The 27,616-nt window shown below is 45.8% G+C and overlaps 3 protein-coding genes across 6 annotated transcripts; 1 reads left to right on the top strand and 2 right to left on the bottom strand.

Annotated features, from left to right (window-relative positions):
* Window positions 1-75: 75 nt before the first annotated feature.
* On the top strand, window positions 76-17,681 carry dzip1 (DAZ interacting zinc finger protein 1). 3 transcript variants are annotated; one of them, XM_064311090.1, is made up of 19 exons: window positions 76-416; window positions 1,395-1,550; window positions 1,893-2,486; window positions 4,490-4,574; window positions 4,923-5,059; window positions 6,552-6,719; window positions 7,511-7,636; window positions 7,730-7,792; window positions 8,523-8,648; window positions 9,221-9,269; window positions 9,383-9,427; window positions 9,891-9,959; window positions 10,434-10,582; window positions 10,736-10,940; window positions 11,140-11,299; window positions 11,680-11,918; window positions 12,349-12,485; window positions 15,114-15,276; window positions 16,071-17,681. In XM_064311090.1, the coding sequence occupies exons 2-19, from the start codon at window positions 1,548-1,550 to the stop codon at window positions 16,148-16,150; spliced, it is 2,598 nt and encodes an 865-aa protein (XP_064167160.1). In that variant the 5' UTR covers window positions 76-416; window positions 1,395-1,547; the 3' UTR covers window positions 16,151-17,681. The 3 variants fall into 3 exon arrangements, with proteins under 3 accessions (XP_064167160.1, XP_064167162.1, XP_064167161.1); XM_064311091.1 differs by lacking the exon at window positions 76-416 and adding an exon at window positions 538-789; XM_064311092.1 differs by lacking the exon at window positions 9,891-9,959 and having other exon boundaries at window positions 83-416.
* A 243-nt stretch (window positions 17,682-17,924) lies between these two features.
* LOC135241004 (claudin-10-like) lies at window positions 17,925-22,305 on the bottom strand. Of its 2 annotated transcripts, XM_064311094.1 has the most exons (5): window positions 21,827-22,305; window positions 19,592-19,753; window positions 19,267-19,348; window positions 18,860-18,967; window positions 17,925-18,770 (listed from the first exon to the last, which is right to left on the bottom strand). In XM_064311094.1, exons 1-5 carry the CDS (start codon window positions 22,056-22,058, stop codon window positions 18,497-18,499), a joined length of 858 nt encoding a protein of 285 aa, XP_064167164.1. In that variant the 5' UTR covers window positions 22,059-22,305; the 3' UTR covers window positions 17,925-18,496. The 2 variants fall into 2 exon arrangements, with proteins under 2 accessions (XP_064167164.1, XP_064167163.1); XM_064311093.1 differs by lacking the exon at window positions 21,827-22,305 and having other exon boundaries at window positions 19,592-20,496.
* Window positions 22,306-24,228: 1,923 nt separating this feature from the next.
* Window positions 24,229-27,586, bottom strand: LOC135241006 (claudin-10-like). The gene is made up of 5 exons (XM_064311096.1): window positions 27,067-27,586; window positions 26,005-26,166; window positions 25,813-25,900; window positions 25,358-25,465; window positions 24,229-24,824 (listed from the first exon to the last, which is right to left on the bottom strand). The coding sequence occupies exons 1-5, from the start codon at window positions 27,296-27,298 to the stop codon at window positions 24,629-24,631; spliced, it is 786 nt and encodes a 261-aa protein (XP_064167166.1). The 5' UTR covers window positions 27,299-27,586; the 3' UTR covers window positions 24,229-24,628.
* Between the last annotated feature and the right edge of the window lie 30 nt (window positions 27,587-27,616).

Raw genomic sequence — 27,616 nt, 5'->3', positions numbered from 1 at the left:
GCTTAATGTTAAAGTTGAATCGCAGAGCCATATCCGTTAGTGATAGATTAATTTAAGTAACTTTAGATGGCTAAGTACTTCCCATTGCAAGACTCAACACTCATACGCTACTTTCAAAAAACAGTTTTTGTGTTTGGGCCACCCTTACTGCGTGCCCCCGCCCAGACCCCAAAATCTGTGGCCTTGCACTGCTTGAATTCCCTTCCCCCTCCCGCACCCCAGAGGAGATGGAGGCTGTGATGAGAAGGTTTAGGAATGTAGCTCCAGCTAACAACGTCATCGCCATCCGCACCAAGAACACTTCTGCACGGTTGTGTAATCAAAACCCTTATTTGTGTTTTTATATGAAATTCAACGTTTCTTTCCTTAGTATAATTTCCTTAAATTAAGTGAACCATTATAGCTACATACCTGGGGTAAGTTTGGAAACTTTGTAACTACCGCTGTTTTTCCTAACGCAAATGTAATAATCTCATTGTCATTTTATAACGAGGAAACTCTATTTCGATAGGGTAACGTTAGCAATGGATTCTCCGTTAGTCTTGCCAACTTCCGTTACTCCGTGACAGAGCTAGCGAAGTAAATATTAGCAAGATAGCCAACTAGTTGACCGTAGAAAGTCTGCATAATATTAACCCCGCCACTACCTGCGAGCAGTTTGCTTTGTACCCATTTTGGTTTAAGACGAGAAACGACCTCACTGTTAAATGTGATCGTCGGTATGTCTTCCTTCTTTGTTCGACTTAAGTGCCTGTCCCAACATGACTGGGCTGTGTTTGAGAAGGAAAGGTAATTTCCGAGGACGCATTTGAAGCGGCTTTTACTTAAGTTTAGCCTACAAAGTTAGCTAACGTTAACAGAAGGGGCCACGCTTGCAACTGGTTTGTTAAACATGCAGCGTTGATTTTTTAGCTAGCTAATTATAGCTACCTTGTGTGGTGATATATTGCATGCACTGATTTTAGATAGCTATATGTCATAAGCTAATGTAACGGATGGGAAGTGTAATATATGGTTTTATTGTTTGTTTACTACATTTTTTTGTAGTAAGCAAACCATAGACTAACTGGCTAGCGTTTTGTTTATTTAAGCCACGTATTATACAAATTATAACAGATGAGTGTTAGCTAACGTTAATAGTCAAATGCTGTATCTGTCAGCTAAGAACTTTAATGTAGGAAAATGTGATTTAGAGGTAGCTTTTTGGGTGCTGTTTTAATCATAGGTTAGCCACGTGTGAATTTGTGGTAAACGTCACCATTTGGTTAATGCTGCACTGACCATGTCACACGTTTCAGTGACATTCAGTTAGCTAGCTATGTTACATGTTTTTGTATACAGGTTCCAACAGGTGACATGTTAATTCGCTAACGTTAACCTCGTTTTAAAAATAGTCCCCGACCGTGCTGATTTCTGAAGTGGGACGCAAATTGGTTTCCATGGAGACTGTGAGGACGCATTGATCGGTGTTGTCGCGCAGAACTGAAGGGGGAGGCACCGGAGGACGTATCGCTCTCTCCGGCGTCAGAGACGGCGATGGTAGAGAGATGGTAAGCGCAAAACGCAACATCTGCAGGGGGGGACATGCTATCTGGGATAGAAAATCTAGTATTCACCTCTGGGCTTGCCACTGTTTTTTCTCTTCTCCTACCATTGTCTTATTTGCCGACCGACACGCATTCCACCGTTTCCTGTTTTCTCTCTGTCTTTTTTACACGACCTCCTGGTTTTGCGAGCTATACCGTTCTGTTGTGGCTCATTTTTTTTATTTTTCCATTGAAATTTAAGGACAGCTTTTATTTAAAAGAAGAAAAGGATATATGGTAAATATTTTTTTTATTTGAATCGTGCTACAGCTTTAATTTTCAACCTGGTAAATATTCTCTTTTCAGCCATTTCACAACAGCGTGTATTACCCCTACCAGTCGGAACCTCCTGGGGGGCAGTCGTCGGCAGGCATTCCCTCGCTGCTGAACTCCCCCCAGAGCCAGCGTTCCTCCAGCAGCGGGCTGGCCCCCGGGGCGTCGGCCATGTCGGGGGCTCCCCCCGTGCCCGTCTTCAAGTTCCGGCCGCGGCGCGAGAGCGTGGACTGGCGGCGGATCAGCGCGGTGGACGTGGACCGCGTGGCCAGCGAGCTGGACTTCCAGACCCTGCAGGAGCACGTGATGGGCGTGACCTTCTGCAGCGTGGAGCACGAGCGCTGCCCCCACTGCCAGAACCCCGTGGACCCCGTGCTCCTCAAGCTCTTCCGCCTGGCCCAGCTCACCGTGGAGTACCTCCTGCACTCCCAGGACTACCTGACCCACAGCCTGCAGGCCGCCGAGGAGAAGCTGCAGGCCGCTGCGCTGGAGAAGGAGCAGCTCCACGCGCAGCTGCAGAAGCAGGTGCAGGACACCAAGGGCCTGAAGGACGAGCTGAAGCAGAGGAAGAAGATCATCGTCTCCCAGCAGTCCATGATCAACGCCGGCATGGGCGGCTACCACAAGGTAAGCGCCGTGAACGATCCTGGCGCTATGCGTTACGCTATGGGTTTTCACCTGCTCCACAAAACACAAACCGCTCTGTTCTGGAGCTGTGAGGCTCGTAGTGTCCTGACTGAACACAATTCATACTGTGAGTCTTTTCTGGGCAAGAGCGCTTGCTAACTGAATGTAATGCAATGCAATGGATTGCAGGCATGGTGAGTGTATTACCATTTGCTTTGTTTGGCACCCCACCCCCCCTCAAATCTACCCCCCAAACCCCCCCCCCCCAGCTGTGGTTCCCCCTCAGCCATTGTTCCTGGTGTGTCAGTGAGGGGCGGCGTTTTTGTTCGCGGAACCGTTTGTTCTCGCGTTGCGGAGGGGGGGGGGAGCAAGGATGTGACGCCTCTCCTTCAAACGGAACCCCGCGAGGAGACGCGAACCAGGAAATGGCGGCCTCTCAATCTCAGACAGACCCAGAGACGCAGCTCCCCCTCCCCCTTTACCGCTTTTTTTTACCGGCAGGTCATTATTGGCCTTATTTGAAGACGTGATAAACAGGATTTGTAGCGGAGCAGATGGTGTCAGCTGGTGACAAAGCGTTTGTTAATCCCCTTACAAAAGTGCGGTGACTCAATATGTCAGAAAATCCTCCTTATCTACATGCTCGTAATCTGGCCCTCACTCTGCCTGTTAACTGCTCTGGCCACCGTGCTTCTCCTCACTGTCTGTGCCTGATGATGCTCGGCTGGGCGTGTTCCGGGGCCGGACGCATGTTTATTTTCTCCTCCGCTTTGTGGGGACTGGTGACTGGCGCTAGCCGTTGCCAAGGTGACACCTGAAGCCCCATGTGACAGAGCACGGTTGCTAGGTGAGGGCTCAATAGTGTGGCTAACCGAGGGAGCTTGATGACATTTGCCCAGGACAGCTCAATAATTAATAGAAAGTCAAACAGCCAAGAGGGAAAGATCGCACGCTGTTGCCGGTGACGAGCCGCGTGGCGTAAGCTGGCTCGTTTTACACACCCACAGGAAATGACAGCTGTAGAGTGAGCAGCCACCGGGCAGCGGCCTGTACATTACAGCACAGCTCAGAGACCTGTGTGTGCTTGCTTACTTCCACTGCACTGTAAACAGAGTGGAGTAGCGCGCTGTAGAAAGTATGCTCCGATGCTGTGAATAGGCCCATTGTTTATTTTTTTGCGTTTCTTCCTCGCACACACCAAGCGAAGATTCCCTTATTGCCTTTGTCCCCCGAACCAGTTAATTCAATTTCACAGACGATTTTCGTCTTGTTCTGGAAGAGTCTCTCCGACGCGGTGTTATTTCAGGCAATTGCCGAGGCTAAACGTAATCGGCGCTGGAGACGCGTCTGGTGTGTCGCGCGGTGGCTGCGCTGGAGCGCGTCTGAAGGCGTGTGGCGCCACACGGTGTCAATGCCAGCTGCGTTAAATTTGAATGAAGACGCAAAAACGAGCAGAACTGGCGGGGGAAATTCACCGCGCGATCTGCTGAGCCGGTGTGCAAGCTGCCCTGTCACTACGGTGACACAAAATCAGCGCGAGCCGGTCTCCCAGGAAACCTGCAGTGCTCTATCTCCCACAGCTGACTGACTTGACCAAGTTCTGATTGGCTCTTGATGGTGGGGAGTGGGAGGGGATGTTGTCTGGCGCCAATGCCCTCTTAAAATATGCAGATTATTTTGCAATTTTTCAGCCTCAACTCCCAATAAAGGTCAGCTGAGTCTGTGATTCTGATAAACCACAGTGAAGTATCATTTGCATGCATGTGTGTGTGTGTGTGCACGTGCACGTCCAAATAATGTTTTATTTGAAATTTAATGAGCGGGTGGGGGGGTGGGAAACGAATATACCCCCGATCCAGGGTCTTAATCTGAATTGCTCCACGAAATGTACAGATGCAGTGGAGTAGCGCGTAAAATGTAAGTTTTGTGAGTCTGAAGAAGCCTGCGAGTTGAACATGAACATTCTGAATAAGCCTGAATGCGAGCGCTGCTGTGTGTTTCAGTGCCAGTGCTGTGACAAGGCCTTCATGAACAGCTCCTTTCTGCAGAGCCACATGCAGCGCCGCCACCCTGAGGAGTATGACATCAGTGAGTGCAATGCATCCTGGGACCTGAGGAAGTAAAGCTAGACTGGACAAACTGTAGTTTTGATTTGTGTTATGCTAATCTCGCTATTCAGGCGACTTTGAGAAATCAGTTTTCAAAACTGTATCGACTGGAAGGTCAAATATAATGTTTTGTGTGAATATGTAATGCCCTGCGATGGACTGGCGACCTGTCCAGGGTGTGTTCCTGCCTGTCGCCCAATGCATGCTGGGATAGGCTCCAGCAGCCCCCGCGACCCGGACCAGGATAAGCGGGTTAGATAACGAATGGATGGATGAATATGGTGGTGTGTGTGGTAGTGTAGTGAAACGTTTATTTCTGTGTGCTCAGGGCTGATGTCTGAGAAGCAGAGGAAGGTGCAGGCGGTGAAACTGCAGGAGGAGATTAACAAGCTGAAGGAGCAGTTAAGTCTGACCAGGTCCCAGCTGGAGGTGCAGCAGCAGGCCCACACGCTGAAGGCATCTCAGGTAACTGTGTCACTGCATTACACCACATTACATTACGCTCCGTTACACTGCATATCTCACAGCATACTGCATTACATCACACTCCATTACACTGCATATCTCACAGCATACTGCATTACATCACACTCCATTACACTGCATATCACACAGCATACTGCATTACATCACACTCCATTACACTGCATATCTCACAGCATACTGCATTGCATCACACTCCATTACACTACATATCTCACAACATACTGTATTACATCACACTCATACAACTGCATATCCACACACTCTGATGCATCACCTCCATTACACTGCATATCACAGCATACTGCATTACATCACACTCATTACACTCATATCACGCACTGCATTACATCACACTCCATTACACTGCATATCTCACAGCATACTGCATTGCATCACACTCCATTACACTACATATCTCACAACATACTGTATTACATCACACTATATCATACTGAATGCCACCACTTTACATCACGCTCCATTACACTACATATCCCACAGCATACTGCATTACATCACAGTATATCATACTAAATTCCACCACATTCCATCACGCTCCATTTCACTACATACCCCACAGCATACTGCATTTCATCACACTATATCATACTAAATGCCACCACAGTATACATTATATTCCAGTAATCATTTCTATCACAACACATTACCTTTGTTTGGTATCAGCAAGCCTTTTCCCCTTTTCAGTGGTCACGTTAATGCAGGATTCTGTGTTTTTTATGCAGAAAATAGAGCCAAAATGCTGGAGAAAAATATACACTATGTTCCATAAATGCACATATTCTGAGGTATTTTCTTACTATGGGCAATGACCCAGTCTTGAACCATAACAAAATAATTTCTCCTGTCTCTTTGAGCCAATCGTCTTTCGGTGTCTGATGTTTGTGTTGTGTATTGACCATAGTATTTACAGCTGTTGGTAGCATTGCAAGATTCAAAGAGGAAGTGCTTAACTTGAATGAAAAGTAAAAAACCAGATGTCACTCTTTAGCTAGCAGGCTGAACACGAGTAAATTAAACCTGTAATTGCTCCTAGGGTTTTTAAATACTTGCCTGTGTGGCAAAAATTTGTTTTGATCAGCACGCCAAAACATTATTTGTCATTTATTTAATCTTGCTAATCCCGCTATTTCGTCCTGTTGCAAGTGTCATAATGAAATTTTGAAAGACATACATTTATTTTGTTATTATTGTGAGTTGGCATATTATGGCAAAATTGTTATTTCTGTCTGAATGCAGCTGAGTTAATGTATAACAGATTTTGAAATATCCTGCGTCCCAAAGACGCAACAATCCATGGGCCACTGCTTTTGTCGAGGATAACTGACGTATGCATTTTAACGTTTGCCCAGTGAGATCTGCTCAGCTGAGCTTTGCTTGAAGCCGGCAGGCGTTTTGTTGGTTGGGCCTGGCCTCTGTCTATCTGCTGTGACTAACAGCACTGCTGCTTCAGGAGCAGGAGCAGCAGTCCAAGGAGGAGGACATGCTGAAGTGCCTGGAGAGGTGGAAGGAGGAAGAGAGGGAGCGACAGAGCCGTCAGATGGAGGAGATGAGAGAGATATTCCTGAAGGAATCCAAGGAACTCAAGACCGAGTTGCAGCAGTATAAATCACAAGTCAATGTGAGGACCGGACACTACCGATCACTGTGTTTGCACTTTACTGCTAGAAAAATGTAATTTTGGCACTGACGCTTGCCAACAACTGCAAGCACCAGAATCAGACGGGATATTTCACACAATTTCTTTCTGCAACATTCTAAGACGGTTTCATCATATCGTGAACCTTTGCTCTGAACTGGCCTTTAGACACACTCAGTGCTTACGTTCCTTGTGTCTTCCCTTAAGAAGGCTCTGGTTATTACCTGAACATCTGTTGCCACAGTGTTGTACTTGCTCAAACTCTTAAATTAATGTGTAGGAGATACATGTTATTGGGATTGTGAGGTTTATTTGTCAGGAAGGCGGGACTGTTGGTGTTAAAACTACAGAGCTGACTAACTGCTGGGTGGCGCATTCGGTGAAGGCACCACGCTGTCTCCACAGAGTGCTGTGCAGTTGGCGATTGCATTGCTCAGAATACGGGAGGGTACTGTCTGTTCTGGTTACCCATTTAATTGCTACTTAGTGACCCCTGCTGGTCGATCGGGCAGCTGTGGAACGCAAGCTCTCACACAGCTGAACTCTGTGGTGTGAAAAGAAGCAGCCTGGCATCACCACGCATTTTGGAGTAGAGATGCTGCCGTTGCAGATAATTAGACATTCCAAATTGGGGTGGGATTTGGAAATGGACAACCCCTCGTTGGGTGCCGTATTATGAAATAATGATACAGAGCTGAGAGTGTGTGGACTCTGTGGTAAGGTGTCTGGCATGACGCTATTCCTTATTCGGCTGGTCTCCCTGTTCCCCGCAGCTCCTCTCTGAGATGGAGGAGAGCAGCCGGAAGATGAGGTCTCTGGAGGAGGAGAAGCTGCAGGCCAGCAGCGAGGAGCGGCACCGCGACGACGTGCGCAAGCTCCAGCTGCTGCTCAAGAAACAGGTACGGGGTGTGGCCTCGTCCTCCTCCTCCAATCAGAAACGAGGTGTGTTTCAGTGGCTTGTGCTTTTAAACTGATGCGTTCTTGTTCTGCAGGACGATAAGTGGGCGTCACGGCTACAGAAGTCCCAGGAAGAGCACGAGAGAGAAAGGAGCAAGGTAAACATCGGTTTGGTGAACACCAGTCAGGTACACATCAGGTAAAAGTCAGTCATGTTAACCAGGTAAAGGCCTGGTAAAGAGCAGTTGGGTAAATACCAGAGAGATACAAGTTTATATGGGCTGGGTAATAATGCAAGCATGAGTGCTAATGTGAACATGATGAGAAGTCTGCTAGGCCTCATGTGACCCAGGACACAATAAATAAAATAAAATCTGAAGTAATTTAATAAAAACTGGTTTGGATACAAATCTAAACAGAAAAAAAATTGAGTAGAAGAAAAAATGTACATGAGCACTTCCAGAATTATAGGTAATTTGAGTGATCAAAACAGCAGTTCTCACCGATAAAGTGACCAGCCTGAATGATTCTGTGGTAAAATAATTTCAAAAAATCACCTGAAGTCTAAAGCTGTGGTTCCCATCCTCTCCTCGGTTACACCCAGCCGGATCTGGGTATTTGATGTGTTCCAATTCAAGCACACCTGATGCAGGTGATCAGGTGTGCTTGAAGGGAAACACATGAAATCCCTGTATCCTGCTGGGAGTACACTGGGAGAGCTTTGGTAACCAGTGGTCTGAGGCAATCAGAAGGACCAGTGGCAGCATTAACATTCCATGGCTGTACTGGCGAGGTCACAGCTAAAATGGCCGCCGGGAAGTGAAGTGCGGTGGGCTCGTACCGTCTCCTCTGCCGGCTGGTCTGACGTACGCCTGTGCCCCTCCACAGCTCCAGGGGGACCTGCGCCGGCTGCGGGGCGTGACGGAGGAGCAGGAGGCCAGCAGGAGGCGCCTGGAGGAGATGAGCTGGAAGCTGCAGGAGCAGAGGGAGCTGCTCGCCTCTCAGAGGGAGCAGGTCAGCACGTCCGGAGCGGCAGGAAGTGCCTCATTCAGGAAATCCTGTATCGGGCCCCGGCCCCGCACAGCCACCGATAAGAGCCAAGCGCTCGCCTCCATGCCCTGACTTTCCCTTCTGGGGAGAAAGCGCAGTGCAGTCAAATCAAATTCAGCCAGGACCGAGCGCTCCTGCGGGCTGAAGTAACATCCATTCTGTGGTCAATTTTATTAAAGGTCACAAGTGGCCATTTTTCATTTCCGGATCATTAAGCAATTAAATTATGAATCTGATGGACATGGAAGCATAATTTTATTTTCTGGGAGCCAGACACAGCGAAGTCTGAGTAGAGTGTTTGATTTTGTATTGTACATCCAACAGTAACTGAAATTACAGAACCATGAAACAATTACAAATGCGCTTGTTTTGCCCTTTGAAAATAAGGGCATTTTACTTTAGAGTTCTGCAATAATAAACACTAGAAACGTCAATGGATAAAATATAGCTGTTGGGTTGGATATGTTAATTAAGGCATTTTCATTTGTGTTCAGTCAGCTTTATTTAATGGTTTTTTGTTGTTGTTTGTCCTTTAGATGAGTCAGTTCACCTCAAATCTACCGGTCCGTGTGGCTGAGCCTACAGGTGTGTCTGAGTAGCTCTGAGTAGCTCTCCTGCTCTGCGGGGGTTCGTTTGGGTACAATCATTTCATGGATCAGCCGGTAATACATGTCCCTCTTTCTGTTCTACTGTTTCAGTCATTGTTACAGCTCCAGAGCCTAAACCAAAGCCACCAGTCACTGGTGAGTGACATTCCCCTTGCCTTGTCATCAAGAAACAGCACTTTAACATTTTTAACAGAGTTTAAAAGAATTTGATTTGAGAGCTTAATGTGTAAAATACATTGTCACCGTTACTCACGCATGACTGTTTTAATTGCTAGCCGCCAAAAGACTTATTGGCCTGTTAATTTGGCCCATGTGCCAAGATTGTAAACAATGCTGCTACTTTGTTAAGAAAGGCCTATTAGGTAAGTCTAGCCTCTGGTAGCGCACCTGTGTTAGCGTGAGCGGTGTTGAGGAGACTGCAGAGTAGCAACACAGTTGCATATTCACTGTAAAGCTACACAAAGTTGCTGCATGCAGGCCATTGCACAGCTGTTACTGGCCTCCACCGCGTGCGTAAAATGTACCTGCCACTCAAACCCCGGCTCCTGGGCCCCGCCCCCCTAACCGCAGTTTCCGTTTGTCTGACCTGTGTGTGCAGTCCAAATAGAGCAGCCTAAGTCAGTGGGTAAGCTGGACCCTATTACGGAGCTGTCAGAGGAGGAGAAAGGTAACAGGGCCTGACGGGTTGCATGCTGTCTGCATGGCTGTCTCAGTCTGTACAGTGTAAACTCCCGTGTGGCAGTGTAAGGGGCTGGGTTGCAGGTTTAAATCCCCATGCAATGCGGGGGCACTGCTTTTTCACCATAAAAGGGCATAACCAATAGCATTATTTCTAAGCAATTAATTATAATACTGAGCTACATATACATATAAGCTTTCAGACCATGTCAGTTCCATTCTCCTCAGAGCTGAGTTCTCATGATAACTATGACTCCTTTTTCTGTTCATGTTGCTGTAGGTTTTAATGTTTTAATGTGTCACACACTGATACGGCTGTGCAGTAGTGTAGGGAGAGGGTGCAGTGTAGCATTCCTATGCCAGTTACAGCACACAGTCTGCCTCCCTCTAGATTCAAGCTTTTGTCCCTGAGGCTTTGCGTCGGTTTCCAGGAGGGGTTGTGATTGGGCCGATGTTTCCGCAGACTCCTCCAGCATTTCGGAAAAGAAGACGGCGGTGAAGAAGCAGCCCCCTATCAGCGCCTTAAAGAAGAACCCCAATCTGAAGAGGGAACTGCGCTCGGCCCTGGAGCAGACTCTCACGGAGAAGCTGGAGTCTCTCGGCGTCAAGGAGGCAAGAGCTGTTCCGCCCAACGGGGGAAGAACACCTTAAATATTTATTTAACTGTAAAATGTCAGGATTGTTCTTCCGTTTGTCTCCACCCCTCTTCCGTCCGCAGTTCTGAATCTTTAAAGGAAGGATGGATTGGATGTTTCTGTTCGGCAGGGAGTGAGCAGGCTCACCAAGGACGAGCACGTCGCCGTGCTGGCCAAGCTGCGCTCCGAGAGGGAGAGGAGGGCCAAGATGTTTCCGGAGTACCGGAGCCTTCGGGAGGACCTGTCCCACAGCCTGACGCTGAGGGCCATAGAGAGAGACAGGGAGAGCAGCAGCGCCCCAGAGCAGCCTGGCCCACCCAGACGCTCCCCAGACGGTACCTCCGCCCCCCCGCCCCCCCGTCGGGTCACGCGGCCTCGCGACCGGCGCTGCGCCGACGTCCTGCGATTGGGGGGAGCCCCCCCCCCCCCCCCGCTCCCCCGCCCACCCAAACATTCATAACGGGCCGGGACCGTGCCAGTCCTCCGTGTGCGAATCAGGACATTTTTTTTTTCTTCGTTCTTAAACTCCATCAGAAGGGGCTCAGGTGAGGAGCAGGTCCAGCAGTCTCCCCTCCCGGGTTACGCAGGTGGTGTCCAAACCGGGCCCCTCCTGGCCCCAACAGCCCCCCCAGCAGCCCCCCCAGCCCGCCCCCAGGAGCAAGAACAGCACCCTGCCCAAGAGCTCCACCCCCAGGTACTGCCTCACCCGCGTGCCACGCCCAGTGCCTGCCGCTCACCCTCACAGATTACACACTGAGGCGTAGAAGACTCAGTAATCCAGGGGGTTGCAGGTTTAAATCCCAGGCAGGGCACAGCATTTGAACCCCAGAACTTTATGTGTGTTATTTTGTGAAAAATGTTATCTGCATTGACAGAGGTGGTTGCTCTGATGAGCTCAACCTGACACTGATAAAATAAATAGTTTAAAAATAAAACTAATAGGGGTCAAATAAATTTAAAAGTAGCATTGCACAGTGCTATTTGACAGAGCCGGTTACAGTGTTTGAGGCTGTTGCGAGAGGATGAGGAGGGAGGAAGGACGCCAGACTCAAATTTGCACTCTGGTTTTTTCAGAACTGCAGAAGTCAGCTCGGACGAGGAGTCTGAGGAGGAGGAGGGGCCCTCACTGAGGCGGGGGGGGCCCCAGGGCCACAGCGCCGAAGCAAAGGACGCAGCCCAGAGCGTCATGGCGACCGCGGCGTCGGCGGAGAGCGACAGCGAGTGGTCGGAGGGCAGTGTCATGGAGGAGATCGACCTGCGGCAGCTGCAGCGCTACGGAGGGCAGAACGGCATCATGGGAAAAGCCTCCCAAGGTGAGCAGGCCCCCTCACCTGTCCAAGAGCCGTGGAGCCACAAATACTCTACTGGCCTGCTGCTGAGCTGGATGCTCTTAACACCAAACACTCTCCCTCAGCTGTTGAAACCGAAACATTTCATTTAGATGCACCTCCTCAGAATTCATTTACAGGAGTGAGCAAATGCTTAACTGACAGTAGACACGCTTTACCGTAACATAGAATCTCCTGTAATATGTAACTTCCTGTTATAAATCTGAACATCCTGTAGTTTAGCGGACAGGAAGGAGGCATCACAGCAGTTGGAGAGTGTGTAGAGCCCGTGGTGCAGCCTTCTTCCCAGCCTGTGGAGAGCGGGGTCTGCAGGGGCTGAGGTTTAGCCGCTTGTGTGCCAGCGCTGGGCCCTATGACCCGGGGGGCTGACACGTTTCCGCTCCTGTGCCGAAAGGTAACCTGGTGAAGGACCTGAGCCGCAGTCTGGAGAGGCAGCTGCAGGACCGGAGCCAGCGGCGGCCGGCCGGGGGCGTGGCCCTGCTGCCAGGCAACAAGGAGGCGGCGGTGAGGGAGGCGGTGCAGGAGCTGAAGGTGAGGAGAGGGGGCGGAGCCAGCGAGCATAACACCCGGGGGTGGAAATTGGCCTGGGGAAGAAGCAGGTTTCTGGTAGCTTCTGCGTGTAGGTGGTCCGCAGGGGTGGTCCCTGTTTCTGCTTTATGATATCTGGGCTCGCCCAGTGTTCTGGCACAAAATGGCTGCTTTGCCTCACCCAACTGTGTACTTACACACTGGCTGTCAGTTGATCTGGGCTTTCACCCTCCAGTATGTAGTGCTTTTAGTTGATGAGGTACAAACCTCTTTTAAAATCCAATCCATTGTTATTTGTAATAACTCTTGAGCAGAATGACCGTATATCATGGGGCCATTACCCACAGTCCATCTCAATGCTGAATGCCAAGTTATGCGAGTCTGTTTTAAAGTCTTAATGTGGGGGCCTGGCTGGGAATTAAACAAACAACCTCCTGCGGTTGGGATGGATACTCAGACCCCCTACAGCCGATTATCAGGATTTGAAGTGTATCTCTTTTCTTCTTATGACATTTTATGTTATATAACTGAAAGTAGAAAGGAGAATCCCTCCTGAATTATCGTTGTGGGTGGTGAACATTGTGTACTGGTTGTGAAATCAAGTGAGCCTGCCTGCACTTCCTGGGGGGTAAAAAAAACAAAAACAATGTGAGCTGCTGGTTTTTTCCATGTCCTCTTGCCCTCTTATTTTCAGATTCTCTCTGTCTCTCACTTGCTCTCTCTCTCTCTGTCTCGCTCACTCACTCACTCACTCACTCACTCACTCACTCACTCTCTCTCTCTCTAGATTCTCTGTCTCTGTAGTGTTTAGTTTTCCCTCCCAAAGCGGTGTCTGATTTCAGAATCAGCTGGACTGAAAGAGCACAGGGGCTCTGGGTGAATATGAGCCTCTCGAGCTGAACGCAGCTGCATGCAGATGCTAGCCTGGTCAGCAGTGTAGATCAGTCTGATAATGCTCCATTAAATCAGGGGTCGCTGGAGCCCTTGCTGGTGTCCAGGCCAAAGCGTGAAGGTGCCACACACGTGAGAGATTATGTAATTTAATTTGGTGAGCACAGTGCAGTGATTTCACCCGCCGTGGCCACGAAGGTGGGGTTTCCACACGGGCATCTGCTCTGAGCTGGAGTCAGGCTGCTCTGAGCTGGGGACAGACTGCTCTGAGCTGGGGACAGACTGCTCTGAGCTGGAGTCAGACTGCTCTGAGCTGGGGACAGACTGCTCTGAGCTGGAGACGGGCTGCTCTGAGCTGGGGACAGACTGCTCTGAGCTGGAGACGGGCTGCTCTGAGCTGGGGACAGATTGCTCTGAGCTGGGGACAGACTGCTCTGAGCTGGAGTCAGACTGCTCTGAGCTGGGGACAGACTGCTCTGAGCTGGAGACGGGCTGCTCTGAGCTGGGGACAGACTGCTCTGAGCTGGAGACGGGCTGCTCTGAGCTGGGGACAGACTGCTCTGAGCTGGGGACAGACTGCTCTGAGCTGGAGTCAGACTGCTCTGAGCTGGGGACAGACTGCTCTGAGCTGGAGACGGGCTGCTCTGAGCTGGGGACAGACTGCTCTGAGCTGGAGACGGGCCGCTCTGAGGTGGGGACAGACTGCTCTGAGCTGGAGACGGGCCGCTCTGAGCTGGGGACAGACTGCTCTGAGCTGGAGACGGGCTGCTCCTCCCCGCCCGCATGTTTATCCCAAAGGCAGGGTGACAGCAGCCCCAGCGCTGAACCGTCTGTGACCGTTTCACACGCTTGGCTGCAGACGCTGAGCTTTGAGAGCCTGCGCTGTGAGAGCCTGCGCTGGTCTGAGCAGGCCTGCAGGGACAGGCCTCAGCTAACCCTTTGAAGTTTTTTCTAAATTCAGTGTTCTAGAACTCCATTGCTTTCATTTAACTGTAGTGATTGTTCCATCAGCGTTAGAATGTTCAGTTAAGAACACTTAAAGGGTTAAACACACATGCAGAGTTCTACTACAATGTGTAATGGCTGCCATATCAGTCATGGTGACCTGGACCGAGCCCCTTAACATGTCACAGGACGGTGCTTCTTTTCTTCACAGTGGGCTTGATTTCATTAACAGAGTGCAGTTATGTCCTCTCTATGTGATCTCTAGCAGAAGAGCCTGCCTGTCTGTGTTTACTCACACACATGAAATGCGTGTGTTTGCACAGCAGGGCTGCTAATCGCAGGTGGGGAAGCCTTGGGCAGGTCTGTACCTGTGTGAGGAGCAGACAGCTAGACCTGTGAGGGCAAGGTGTGAGCTGCAGTGATTAATGCACAGGATACCCCTGGTCTCCTCTGTGCTTTAAAATAAACACTGTGAGCTTTACGGGCTCGCTTCAAATATTTCTGTGTTCTTTGGGTGCTGCAGTGGCACTTTTGAATCAGGAAATGTCTGCTGATATCTGACAGAACCTGTGCTAATACTACTGCCGATTGATGTAGATTGCTGAGGTATCAGTTGTGGTACTGAAATATCCATTAAACCTGTGGTTGTTGACCATGCTGTGGAGGACTGCATTAGCCGAAACACACCTGTGCTACAGGGAGACGTGTGTTCTAAAATAAAATGTGAAAAAAGGTTTTGTAACTGCATTTAAATTTTGTGACTGCTGACTTTCCTTTGCCGTTTGTGTTCCTCAGTACACAGAAATAGACGAGGATGACGATGATGACTGGGATATCTCCTCTCTGGAGGACAAGCCGTCGCTGCCCAAACAGGACAGTGTGGTCATGGTCAAAAAGAGCCTGGATTCGTCCAACACCAGCGTCTGGGGCACTTCCACAGGGAAAGGACAGGAAGGAGGTCAGCTTTTATTTTTAAAGGAGAGAAGTTAATGTGTGCCAGCTTTGGGGAAAACAACAGACTCGCGTAGATAAATGAAAGATGTGTAAAAGCCTGTTTGTGATGTCTGACCTTTTTAAATGTGTTGTTTTAATCTGCGTATTTGTGGTTTTAAGAGTGATTCTTGGGAATTCAGGGGATTGATTGAAAAAGCCAGTCCATTATTATGACCGTTGCTCATTTATTTATTTCTTTTTTTATGCTCTTCCCCTGCTTCTCCCTCATTTTGGATTGCCCAGTCATTTATAAAAGATCTCATTGCCCAGCCTTATCGAATCGGTAGAGCACAGGCGAGCATGTGATCTCCTCCACAGCAGCTAATGTCAGTGGCAGGTTATCACACCGTGCCTCAGCCTCGTACAGACACGAGCCGGAGGAAGACTCTTCCTGTGCAGCTCAGCAGGCGTAGGCAGCGTTGGTAGTAACGGTGTCCAGGGTTAGTGGGGTATCTGTTGGGATCTCATGGTTTTTAGTGACCTCTGCTGGTCGCTCAGCTGCTTGCATGTCTGCCTGTTAAGTGCACATGAACAGTCTTCTTCCGACCCATCTTAGTTCAAGCCTGTCTTAGGAGCTTCTGTGTGGTAAGATGCAGTTGGCACAGCAAAAAAAGTAAATAAATAAAAATGAAATTCATAATTCATGCATTAAAATGTTGATGGTGAACATGTGCTGTTTAGAGTAACTCTTTCTGACAGTACAGACAGCAGCATGGCTAGGTTATGCCCCTCAGTGCTTGTGTGTGTCTCTCCCTTCAGGTCTACAGAAAGGAGGCACCAGCAGCACTCTGAAGAGCAGTCTGGTGACGGTCAGTGACTGGAGCGATGATGACATATAACACACACACACACACACATATAAACAGCATATAAACAGCATATCAACAGCACATCAACAGACTGTCTGTAGGTTTACTGTGTCCTTGTACCAATGACAAACGTTACCAATAAAGCAGAACACTGTCAGCAAGTGTGGAGGCTAATGTACTGTACATTTAATCTTTGTGCCTATTCTAGTGCCCACTGCCAGTGGTGCTGTAGTGGGAGGGGAGCTTATATTATCACCCCTGCCCATCTGTCTGGCCATTTAAATCAGGACACCTGAAATATCACTAATGGATTTGGTTGTGGGACAGGGTGTAGAAGTTAAGGGCAGATATGACCAGCATTCCGGCCTGCCGAGACCCTACTTCCTTATGGTGGTTCACGTGTTGAAGATTTTGTCACAGCAATAATGGAAGATTCTAGATGCCTTGTTTTTGTAAACTGGCTCCCAGTGAAGGCGAGAGAAAATGACGGCACCAAGTCTTCTAATGGTTTGGGTTTTAATCAGACCCATTTTGGGACCCCATGCACTCCTTTAGAGTCCCACTTCCTTTGACACTTCTGCCTCCGATGACTGAAGACATCCTCTTGCTTAACTCTGTAAGCAAATATGTCCAGTGTATAGTTTCATATGTAGTGTATTTTCATGAGTTTGCTCAAAATTCACAGAGTAATTGTGGACTGAGGAAGAAGCAGTAGTATCAGTGGTTTGGGTTGGACAGTAATCTCAGTAATTTTGTCTTCAGCGCTGATGTTATTGGCTGGGTTGATGCGCTACACACTAGCTAGCAATAAATGGCCTCTCAGTCCAGGAGCTAAAACCAGGTTTTATTCAACCAGGAGTGAAGGGATTGTGCTCTGACTGCATTAGCCAAGCTCATTCAAGATCTGTTCATTTCGTCTTTGCTGTGTCCTTATTCTGTCCTTATTCTGTCTTCTGTTATGAATTTGTTGACGTTGACGTAAATGAATGAATGCCCATAACTTAAACATTAACAGAAGCGCATAACCGATATGAAAGTGTATTCTCAACTCTAGTATGTACATGTGTACTTGGAAACTGAGCGTACTTTGTGGATTAGTAATACCGCTCACTCAAGCAGTGTGGATTTGCGCTAGCTTGTGTTTGTGTTATTATAGCGCCCAATATTTTTTGAGGTTTTAAAGCTACCTCACACATTTTAGTATCATGTACACAATATGATTAACCATTGGAGACTCAACAAATGTACTTTTCATATTTCTGTGTGGTAGTCTTTAGTGAGTGTTGTAGCAGTCACAAAAACGCATAATTGAGGTAATAATTGTATGTTGCTTACATATGATCCTTATATGTGATGTTTTTCATGCAATACAGGATGTGTTATGTTGACTTGTGTGCCAGAAAGTGTACTTTAAAAGTATTCTGTCATATATTTGTACTTTTAATTTTATAAAGCAGTTTACAAAGCCATGAAGCATTTTATATGTATATAAACAAGCATTTATTCATATGTACAGGTAGATGAATATTTACACAATAAAAATATTTTCCAAGAAACCAAATGATACTTCTCAATAATTTTTCTGTTCATAATGATGCTTTCATTTTATTTCAGTTCAAATTTTATCTTAAATATTAACTTATTAATAAATGAATGCAATTAAAGAACAGGCAAAACTGTCATATTTATAATTGAGAAAGTCCAGAAGCAAATTATTCAAATGTCTCAAATTAAAATTGCACTCCAACTATAATTTTAAAAATAAAGAGAAAAATGCTTATTTTAAATGATCATATTCACACAGTACAGATTTAAAAAATATTTATTACACAAAGCACATTAACAATTTTTTGTTTAAATTAACATTTTCCCATGCATTTTAATAATCATTACTGCCCTCTGCTGGAGAAAGTAAATAACGCGCACACTCATTAATCAGTTGCTATGCCAATAGGTGGAGTTCATTGGTAAGACAGTTGCCATTATTCTGTTCAGCATGTGAAGTGTCATTAGGCTACATATGGTAAGTTTCAGTTTTAAAGAGGGAGTTTACCTTTGGATATTTTAAAATATTATTTCAGTTTTAGTGTATTTTCATTGCCCAGGTTTTGTGTGCAAGTCTCTGAAATTCAGGGCAAACCACTGAATGTACCTGTAGCCCAGAGAGGTTTGTACGGTGTAAACTATGTGCAGTGTGCCGATTTAAAGTTATAATTCTCAGTATTCTGTTTCCTGTTTGCAGATAGTGACTGAATTATCAAAAAAAAAAAAACTAAATTTAAAACTAAGTTTTGTCTCCTTGATATTCAGAAGGTATTCCTTTTGCATCGACCTGTAATGTGGTGCATTAGACATTGACATCTTCACTGAAGTGCATTAGACAAAGGCATCTCTACTGAGGGTTCTGGCGGTTTGGGCGTAGGGAGCTCTACTAAGTGATCTGGCTGTTTGGGCGTAGGGATCTCTACTGAGTGATCTGGCAGTTTGGGCGTAAGGGTATCTAATGAGTGATCTGGCAGTCTGGGCGTAGGGATCTCTGCTGGCCCTGGTCCGTCGGCTCTCTCCACCGTCCCTAGTCTGGGGTGGCAGCATGTACGTGCGCCGGGTTCGAGCAGTGATGTTAGACCCAGGCTTCTTTGGGTTCTTTGAACTGAAAGAGGGAGAGGGGTGTGTAAGGACAGTTCAGGGCGGTTTCTGAGTGGTAAAACTCTCAGAAACAAAGATTGCACAGATTTGTACCTGGAGCCGAGGCCCTCCCTTCCAGCGAAGAAACTGTAGACGAACCCCCCCACTATGAGCAGGGAAGAGCCCCCCCAGCCCACGAAAACCGCTGCTCCGATCTCAAATCTTTAAAAAAATAAAAATAAAACTGTGTAACAATTAAGTAACATACTTATAATCTTGTGATCATATCTTGTGTAACATACAAACAGATTAATTTGTTGTCTTCAGTTTTTTGAAAATGAACAAAGTGTTGTATACATTTATCAAGGTGGTCTGTGGTATTGATCATTGTTATTCTTCCTTATAGTTGCTCTTGTTAGCTCTGGCTCTTTAGAAGCCATTTTGTGGAAATTTGCCAGCATGTAATCTGATTGTGTATTGAGACTCAGGGTATTTTAAGGCTCAAAGCTGATAAGATTTACTTCTGCGCCTTGTAGTTCGGGTCCACAAATTCGGCTCTTATCTTGTTTCCATACCAGGAGAATGCGATCATGGCACAGAACCCTAGACAAGAGAAAAAGAACGAAGGGAATGAAGGGAATTAGACTTTTAACCAGTAGGTTGTAGGTTTGAATCCCAAGCAGACCAATGCACAGCTGTACTTTTGTATTAAGATACAGCACTTTTTCTCAGTCCTGTAATTGAATATCTACCTGACACACTGCACATGCTATAGTTCCGTATCTGCTGTAGATGTTAGCCTGCGTAGCTGATCGAATAGGGCAGTGCTAAAGGGTGGATGCTTACCTGAGATCAGGTAGTTTATCCCCGCTGCAAATGTGACTTTTGCGTTGACGATGTCCGAGCCGCCGATCTTGGTGCACTTCATCCCCACGAGGGCCAGGATGGCCCCGAAGAAGCCCAGGATGATCGCTATGATGATGAGGGCCCGGCACACGTGTATGTACACTGGCAACCGCGTGACCCCGTGCAAAAACACGCACGCGCAAACAGAGACCCCGCACACACACGCACACGCAGAGACCCCGCACACACACGCACACGCAAACAGAGACCCCGCACACACACGCACACGCAGAGACCCCGCACACACACGCAAACAGAGACCCCGCACACACACACAACACGCACACAAACGCACAAACACGCACACGCAAACAGAGACCCCAACACGCACACGCAAACACGCACACGCAAACAGAGACCCAGCACAAACACGCACACGCAAACACACACACGCACACGCAAACAGAGACCCCGCACAAACACGCACACGCACACAGAGACCCAGCACAAACACGCACACAGAGACCCCGCACAAACACGCACACAGAGACCCCGCACAAACACGCACACATGCAACCATAGACACCAGCAAACACGCAAACACAGACACCAGCAAACACGCACACGCAAACACAGACACCAGCAAACACGCACACGCAAACACAGACACCAGCAAACACGCACACGCAAACACAGACACCAGCAAACACGCACACGCAAACACAGACACCAGCAAACACGCACACGCAAACACAGACACCAGCAAACACAGACACCAGCAAACACGCACACGCAAACACAGACACCAGCAAACACGCAAACACAGACATCAGCAAACATGCACACGCAAACACAGACACCAGCAAACATGCACACGCACACGCAAACACGCACATGCAAACACAGACACCAGCAAACACACACCACACAGACCAGAACGCACACCAAACACACACCAAAACCCCAAAACACACACACACACACAGACACCAGCAAACACAGATATATGAATGCACACACAGGCACCCATAAATAAGAAGAGACACCGTGCAAGCAATTTCAAGCACACATGCACAGACGCAGACATGCAAACAGAGACACACACATACAGTCACAGACATGCAAAAACAGACATACACAAGCAAGTACATACAAACACAAAAACATGAATGTTCATACACAGACACAGGAAAAAGTTATTTGAGATCACTGTTAACACCTTTATCATTTGGGATCTAATTTCTGTTACTAACTTCATTTTTAAATGTCGCACTATGCTTCTTACAGTAATGCGTAACAATATTTAAATATTCACCTGGAAATGACTTCATATCTCAAGGGAATGAGATATTATCTCATGGGAACAGCTTAATATCACAGTATATCTTGTAATTTCTTATCTTGAAAGGACAGCTTGCTATAAGGGTTGAATGATATGAAATAATTCCCTTGAGAAGATAAAACCTGTTCTGTTCACCTTCCTGACCTCTGTTTGATCTATTTATTTATATATTTATTTAGCCTTATAATATAGTTTAATTGTAGTATAGTAATTAAACAGCAGGTTTTCATTTAATTTTCTCACACTTCAAAAGTACACTGAATGTAAAAAAAAAAAAAGTATATTCAATAGGGAAATATATGGTAGATGATAAAGTGGAAAATACATGTACCTCATTGAGCACGCAGATACCAACTGGGCTACACCGCTTTGCTTCAGTACATTTACAGTTCAGTTACAAAGCTCACCCCAATCAAGATAGAAATCATGCACACGGCAAAGTGGTTTCAAAAGTGCTTGTGTGAATGATAAATGTTGTATAGTTTCAATTTGTATTGTGTTTCATTATTGTTTATTCCAAGAAAGGATCATTGGAGATAACCACTGTTTCTAACATAGAGATTGTTTATTTTTATTTTTTTATCATGTAGTTTTTACCACGGTTTATTTCTTTTTTTGTGAGATAATTTTCACACTTTTTTGGAATAACCAAGGACTTCCTTTAAATAGTAACATTAATCTGGGCACTTCGAGTTCCTATTCCTAAAAAATCTGGTTCGTCCCTAAAATGACCCTCCCACCTTCGTACAGTTTGATAGAGGGAAATCCTTAGTTGCACAGTGTGAGGCTCCTAAAAAACTCGCAGTAAAGAACAACAAAATATCTGTTATCGCCTTCTAATTATTAGCCCTTCTCCCTTTCTGTAAAGCAGGAAATGAAGAGATCGTACTTACGTTCTAGTGCCAACATTGATGGGAACTCTTTGCAATCAGATACGCCGGTTGAATCGGAAATGCAGTCTTTCCAGAGGTTGGAGAAGTAGTTTGAAGTGGTGAGGACAATGCTGTCAACGGTGGAGTAATTCCAGTACTCCGTGGGCATGGTGGAGCAGACTAGGATCCATCCGGAGACGCACAGCACGAAACACCCGATCTCCGTGTACATGACCACCGTCCGGTACTTCATAGTGGTCTCTTGCAGCGCGCCTAGATATCGAGGCTTACAAATGGGGATGTTGGAGGACCTTTAATGTGAAAAAAAAAAAAAAAAAAGTGGATGAAACGGTCGGCGCGATTAACTTTTGTGAGTTGACGTTGAAGAGCCGGAGTGCGGCCGTGAGTGGTCCAGAACTGTCTCGCGTCTGTCCCTGTTCCAAGCTGTGGGAACCCGACTCTGGCGCACGCTTCACCGCACCCCCACAGGCTACACCCTTACCTGCGAGGTTTTTTTTTTTGCACAGTTGCGCGTTTCTCTTCGCTGGGGTTTCGTCCTGTGAAGGTCATGCGGGCAGTGCGCTGTTCTTTTTGTTTATTTTCGTTTATTTCCAGCACTAGCGTCACAGAACCGGTTTCTTCTCTGACCCCTTATTCCATTGTCCCTGAATATTTATGCAACATATACCAGTTACATACAAATTTTTGCGGCTGTTGTTGTTGTTGTTGTTGTTGTTGTAATATCTATTATTATTATCAAATACTATTTTTATGGAATCCCCTTCCCTTCCCATCCAGGGTGTCTTGCTGAGATTACCCCAATATTGATCTGTTTCTACTGTTTGATACTTTTGTGGAGGTATGGTTCTATACCTGGTTTGTAAGAATTGTTAATTAAGACATTACTACAAAAATAAATCAATGAATAAGTAAAAAAATTCAAAAAAGGAAGATTGCACAAAGTAACTAGTTCTAAAGCACTTGAGGAAGCGCTACAGCTAGGTAACACCTGGTAAAAACAAAAGGCACTGTTGCCACAGTGATTGTGTTCAGTTATGAACGGTGCTCTGAAAAACCTGGTGAAAAACTCGGTGTTTATCACAATGCTCACAGCACAGCAGTGGAACTGAAACAGAGATTTCCTGACTGCCTCTGGAGGAGGAACGACAGTGAGGGAGCTGGTCAGAGTGTGCTGTCAGTGCACGAGGGGGGTCAGTTTACAGAGAAAGACCCCGAGGTTATCTGCTCTGATGAGCCTGCTTGGGTCAGCACTGTGGGAGTGGTGATGGAGCTGACTGACAGGACGATGAGAGGGATCAGGCATCAGAAATCTGCTGTGCTCAGAAATAACTCTGTGTGTAAAAACAACAAACCAAGACATTTACTTAAAAAAACGATGTCTAAGTATTTCACGGAGGGCGAGCTCTTTATTACGTAAGACATTGTAGCATGTACTCAGACAGATATTTGACAATGGCTTGAAGAAGTGTTTAATGAAGTGCTATTAGTGACTGTTAAACAATGTTAAGTAGGAACAGTTTAGAAATAGTTTAGAAATATGAAGTAATCAGCCATGGATGCTTTTTGAAATTAAATCTTATTTTAATGACTTTTCTAAATATTACATGATTACTTTCTGGATTACTTTAATATACATTTGAATAAATGCCACAGACACACACACACACACACACACACGCCACATGCAAACACATACATAAGCACACCATGTGTACACCTATACAGGGGATTGAGCAATAATTGATGTTTTGTAGCTGGACATTCAAAGAAAAATAGGAACTGCAGTCAGACCACTATACAAACTGATATATTTAGCTAAAATATTTATTCTAGAATATACTTGGCTAATGGAACTCAAAGTAATCCAGAAGTAATTCGATTATATTGCTCCTCTGAATAATCCAGCAGGTTCCTTTTATAATTATATTTTTTGGTGATGTCATTTTTAATCAATACTGGCTTACATTTTTCAAGTGTTCTGTCCAGCACTGTCATTAAACCATATAAAACACTTAGTTTTAAGAAAAACTTAATAATGGCAATAGACTTGTTTTAGAGCGTTGATAAACTTTATTTATAAAGCACCTTTCATACATGAAAATGTATTGTGTTAACTTTAATACTTTATCCATCTTTAAAAATATACACACAGTCCTCACAAAAGAGGAAAGAACTGTACACAGAGAGCAGTAGCCTGACCGCACTAGCACTAAATGATGCTGTATTCCAGACTGCGCATGTATTGAACGGATTTCACATTTATGTTCGCATGTGGAGCTACAATAAAAAAACAATCCTAATGGCAACAATACAGTTAATAAAAAAGTTGGTAAAAAAAGTTGGTTGATTCATTCAGTTGTAGGTTTGGAATGGAGGGAGTGGTTTGGTGATGGGTGTGAGCACAGTTGATAGGGTTGCTTTATTTTCCAAACAAAATACTCATTTATTGCAGTCCCTTTTGATAGCACACAGGAAAATGTCACCAAAGCGATAAACAATGCCTTCACAAATCTGCATTTACTCACAAGTGTCGATAAAAAACTACAAAAACAAATAAAATGCGCAACAATTACGTTCATTTACATTTACAGTTTTAATATTTCAGAATTAGTCTTAAAGTATGTCAATAATTATTTTATCATCTCGCTGCAATCCGAAGGGAGTCTTTGAAAGGTTATTCCATGCCTTGTATCCGCCTAGCCAAAGTGTTGCTGAGATTGCATAACTATATAAATTAATTAATCGTAGCCATTTTCTTAAAAAAAAAAAAAAAAAAAAAATGAAAAAAATGACATCGTTTATTCACACAAAGGCGTCTCTGTCCGATATTTTCTCGTCCGTGATCTGAGAAATGTTGGAGAGATCGGAACTCTTGGTCTCGGAAGATAAGGTTGATCGCTGTGATTGGCGCGAGGGCCGGTAGTATCCGGTGTACAGCGTCCTGCTTCTGGTTCGCGGGGTGACGTATGACTTCGAGGCGTTCGTGTACACCACTTTGCTGTGAATAAGGATACGCTTTATTAGTCGTGTGTATCCAACGTCCCTCAGAAAGTTGTATTGATAACACAACGCAGATCAAAAGACATTTGTTTTTAAATCCAGATAAAGATATTTTTTTTCCTGAACTGAGCTACAGCACTTGAGTAAATGAGTGTTTCCCCACAGCCTGAAGTATAACTTCTAGATTATGGTTGCTTTCTTTTTGCTATTATTCGCACATTACTGAGGTTTTACAGCAATGCATACATACAGTGTAATAATAACATCAATGTAAATCAATGTAATCAAAATAATAAATCAAAATAATCAATGTAAACATGTTAATTGTGGAATCAGTGTCCCCATCGTACATTTGAGGGAATAGTGACCATGATTCATGTTAGAGGAGGATGGTGTGGTAAATTAATGTTTTCAGAGAGTGCACATGTTACTGCGGTAGACATGATCCTGCAGTGGAGGTCAAGTTGTTGCTGTGCTGGCTCTGTCTGCTCATGAGGTGGATGTGTTGGTGGTTTTTCGTTTAAAACTCACGGTTCTGGGAAGAGGATTCTGAACACAGTGACCAAATAAAAAACGGCGCCAACCAGGATGAGGAAGCTTCCCACCAACCCCAGGAAGAGAGGAGTGCCTATGTCATACCTGGAGACAAATGACAGACGATTACTGAGAAGACAAGTACAGAGCTGTTCACATATAAGAGCTGCATTCCTCTATTTGTGTCAGTAGTGAATGTAAAAAAACAGTCGTAATCATAGGTAGCATCGTTTCATTTTCTCCGGTGAAACTAAGGGAAATATTTTCCCCTATTTTTCTGAAAGTGCAGTATCATACTGCAAATGTATCTTCATGCACGCTGCAGATGAAAATATTTAAAGAAAAGAGAAAAACAAAATGAGAATAGCCATATTTAGATAAATATACTTAAATATAAATACATCATTAGATATAAGCTTTATGAATGTATGCTACAAGAATTGATGGCGTACCTTAAGCTTGTGGGGTCGAGCTTTGGGTTGAAGGCCGTTCTTGCGATCCTGTTTATGTATAAGCAGTATCCAGAGATGTCAGAAATGCCTGCATGGAGAAGAGGTTTCATCCACACTCAGACGTGTTGAGAGGGAAAACACGGGCCTGTGGTTTCAGTAAACCTGCCTTACCGATGCCAACCGCCTACTCACCTCCGACGATGTGGAAAATAGCGCCCGAGAAGAGGACCTTGTCGTTGGTCTTATCAGTCCCCCCGATGTAGGTGCACTCCATCCCCACAAAGGCCAGTATGGCGCCCACGAACCCCAGACCCAGCCCAGTCATCAGTAAGCCTCGGACTCCCTGGATGTAGGCTGCCCAACACAGAACCACAGATACAGCCAGCATTAACCCATTAATGTCCAGACTTTCCCCAGAGATTTTGTACATAAGGATCTATAGTCACCCAAAAAATATTCACAGATGGAAAAAGAGTGGTAGAGACTTCGGGAACTTTAGTTGCTCACGGGCTTAAATGGGTTAAGGGTCCAATGTGCACAGTTCACATTATTACACGCTTCCTAAGGCAACATATACCATTCATAAACATTACTAATTCTGCATGACTAATACTGATACTTCATTGCTATTGTTATAAAAGAAAAGTAGTTACCACCATCAAAATAATAATAGTATTCTTTTTGGCTGGCATCCTTCCAGGAAAACTTATGGAGATTGCATTTATTTGAACTATTTATGCAGCTGGATTATTATGAACAGGTCAGGTTAAATCCCTGGCTCAGAAAAACAGTGGCAGTGCCTCCCTCTAGGAATCAAACCTGTAATTCTCTAAAACATACATTGAATAAAGAAATTTCCTTAACTCTGACTAAAACATATTAGCCGGCGCATAGTTAACTTGCACTAATGCTTTAGTAATGTTGCGTATTTACTCACTGGTCTGGTAACAATGTTAGCCTGGTCTGACTGTTGCTCAAATGAATCAGGTTATTGCATTTTAATTTCTCCTGTATTGTTAAGCTGTTTGGATGAGAGAGTCTACTAAATGTATGTTATGTAATATAGTGTAATGCATTAAATTTACATCTGTCCATACATCCAAATGTTTTAGTTTTTCTCATTAATTGGACTCTTGAACAAGGTCACCTTGATCAAAACAGTTTCTGTCTGATAGAGAAGTTAATTACTCATTTATGTCCGTTGGTTTCCTAATTGCATGATCGGACCACAGGAGTGACCACAGGGGTACCTACGTGTCACAGACCACAGCACAGCGAAGTCCCTGCAGTTGACCACTGCGGTGGAGTCGATGAAGCAGTCCTTCCACAGGTTGGACCAGTACCAGGCCACTTTGATGATGTTGGACCCTCCCAGGCCTCCGATCTGGGAGACCCTCCAGTAGTCCATGGCCATGGTGCAGGACACGAAGAGCCAGCCCAGGGTGGATATCACGAAGCCTAAAATCTGGAAGAGCCTTTTCTTCATGCCTCCGGGCCAAAAGGAAGCTTGCCTCTTCGGTGAACGGGGTCAGAAGGACAGTGCTTTTTGGAGGATATCCTGAGGGGGCCTGTCTAATGGTTCAGGAGCCTCACCGGGTGGGCTGCTAATGCTAAACCCACCAGCAGAATCAGTAGAGGTTCATGCTAAACACTTGCCTTCCTCTGCTTTTGTTTTGGGAGGTGGTTTTATTGACACTGGAGCTGGTGTGTGTAGTGTCAGTGTAGTGGGACCTGGGGGGTGAGGAGGAGGGTGCTTGTTTGCTGTGATTTTCACTGTGGCTGCTGTTTACCGTCAACTTACCAG

Source organism: Anguilla rostrata, chromosome 15 (assembly GCF_018555375.3).
Source record: "Anguilla rostrata isolate EN2019 chromosome 15, ASM1855537v3, whole genome shotgun sequence".
NCBI classification, from domain to species: Eukaryota; Metazoa; Chordata; class Actinopteri; order Anguilliformes; family Anguillidae; genus Anguilla; species Anguilla rostrata.
This window is presented reverse-complemented; position numbering and strand designations above follow the sequence as displayed.

What these genes read in the sequence shown, in the direction of transcription:
- dzip1 (XM_064311090.1), top strand. An exon ending in GCTGTCAGAGGAGGAGAAAG is followed by an intron (nt 9,960 to 10,433) that starts GTAACAGGGCCT and finishes ATGTTTCCGCAG; the next exon opens with ACTCCTCCAGCATTTCGGAA. An exon ending in ACCCAGACGCTCCCCAGACG is followed by an intron (nt 10,941 to 11,139) that starts GTACCTCCGCCC and finishes AAACTCCATCAG; the next exon opens with AAGGGGCTCAGGTGAGGAGC.
- LOC135241004 (XM_064311093.1), bottom strand. Translation starts at nt 20,171, where the DNA reads ATGGTTGCATGTGTGCGTGTTTGTGCGGGGTCTCTGTGTGCGTGTTTG. An exon ending in GATAAACTACCTGATCTCAG is followed by an intron (nt 19,349 to 19,591) that starts GTAAGCATCCAC and finishes TCTCTTGTCTAG; the next exon opens with GGTTCTGTGCCATGATCGCA. An exon ending in AGGGAGGGCCTCGGCTCCAG is followed by an intron (nt 18,771 to 18,859) that starts GTACAAATCTGT and finishes TCCCTCTTTCAG; the next exon opens with TTCAAAGAACCCAAAGAAGC.
- LOC135241006 (XM_064311096.1), bottom strand. Translation starts at nt 27,298, where the DNA reads ATGAAGAAAAGGCTCTTCCAGATTTTAGGCTTCGTGATATCCACCCTG. An exon ending in TGTGCTGTGGTCTGTGACAC is followed by an intron (nt 26,167 to 27,066) that starts GTAGGTACCCCT and finishes TGTGTTGGGCAG; the next exon opens with CCTACATCCAGGGAGTCCGA. An exon ending in CTCGACCCCACAAGCTTAAG is followed by an intron (nt 25,466 to 25,812) that starts GTACGCCATCAA and finishes ATTTGTCTCCAG; the next exon opens with GTATGACATAGGCACTCCTC.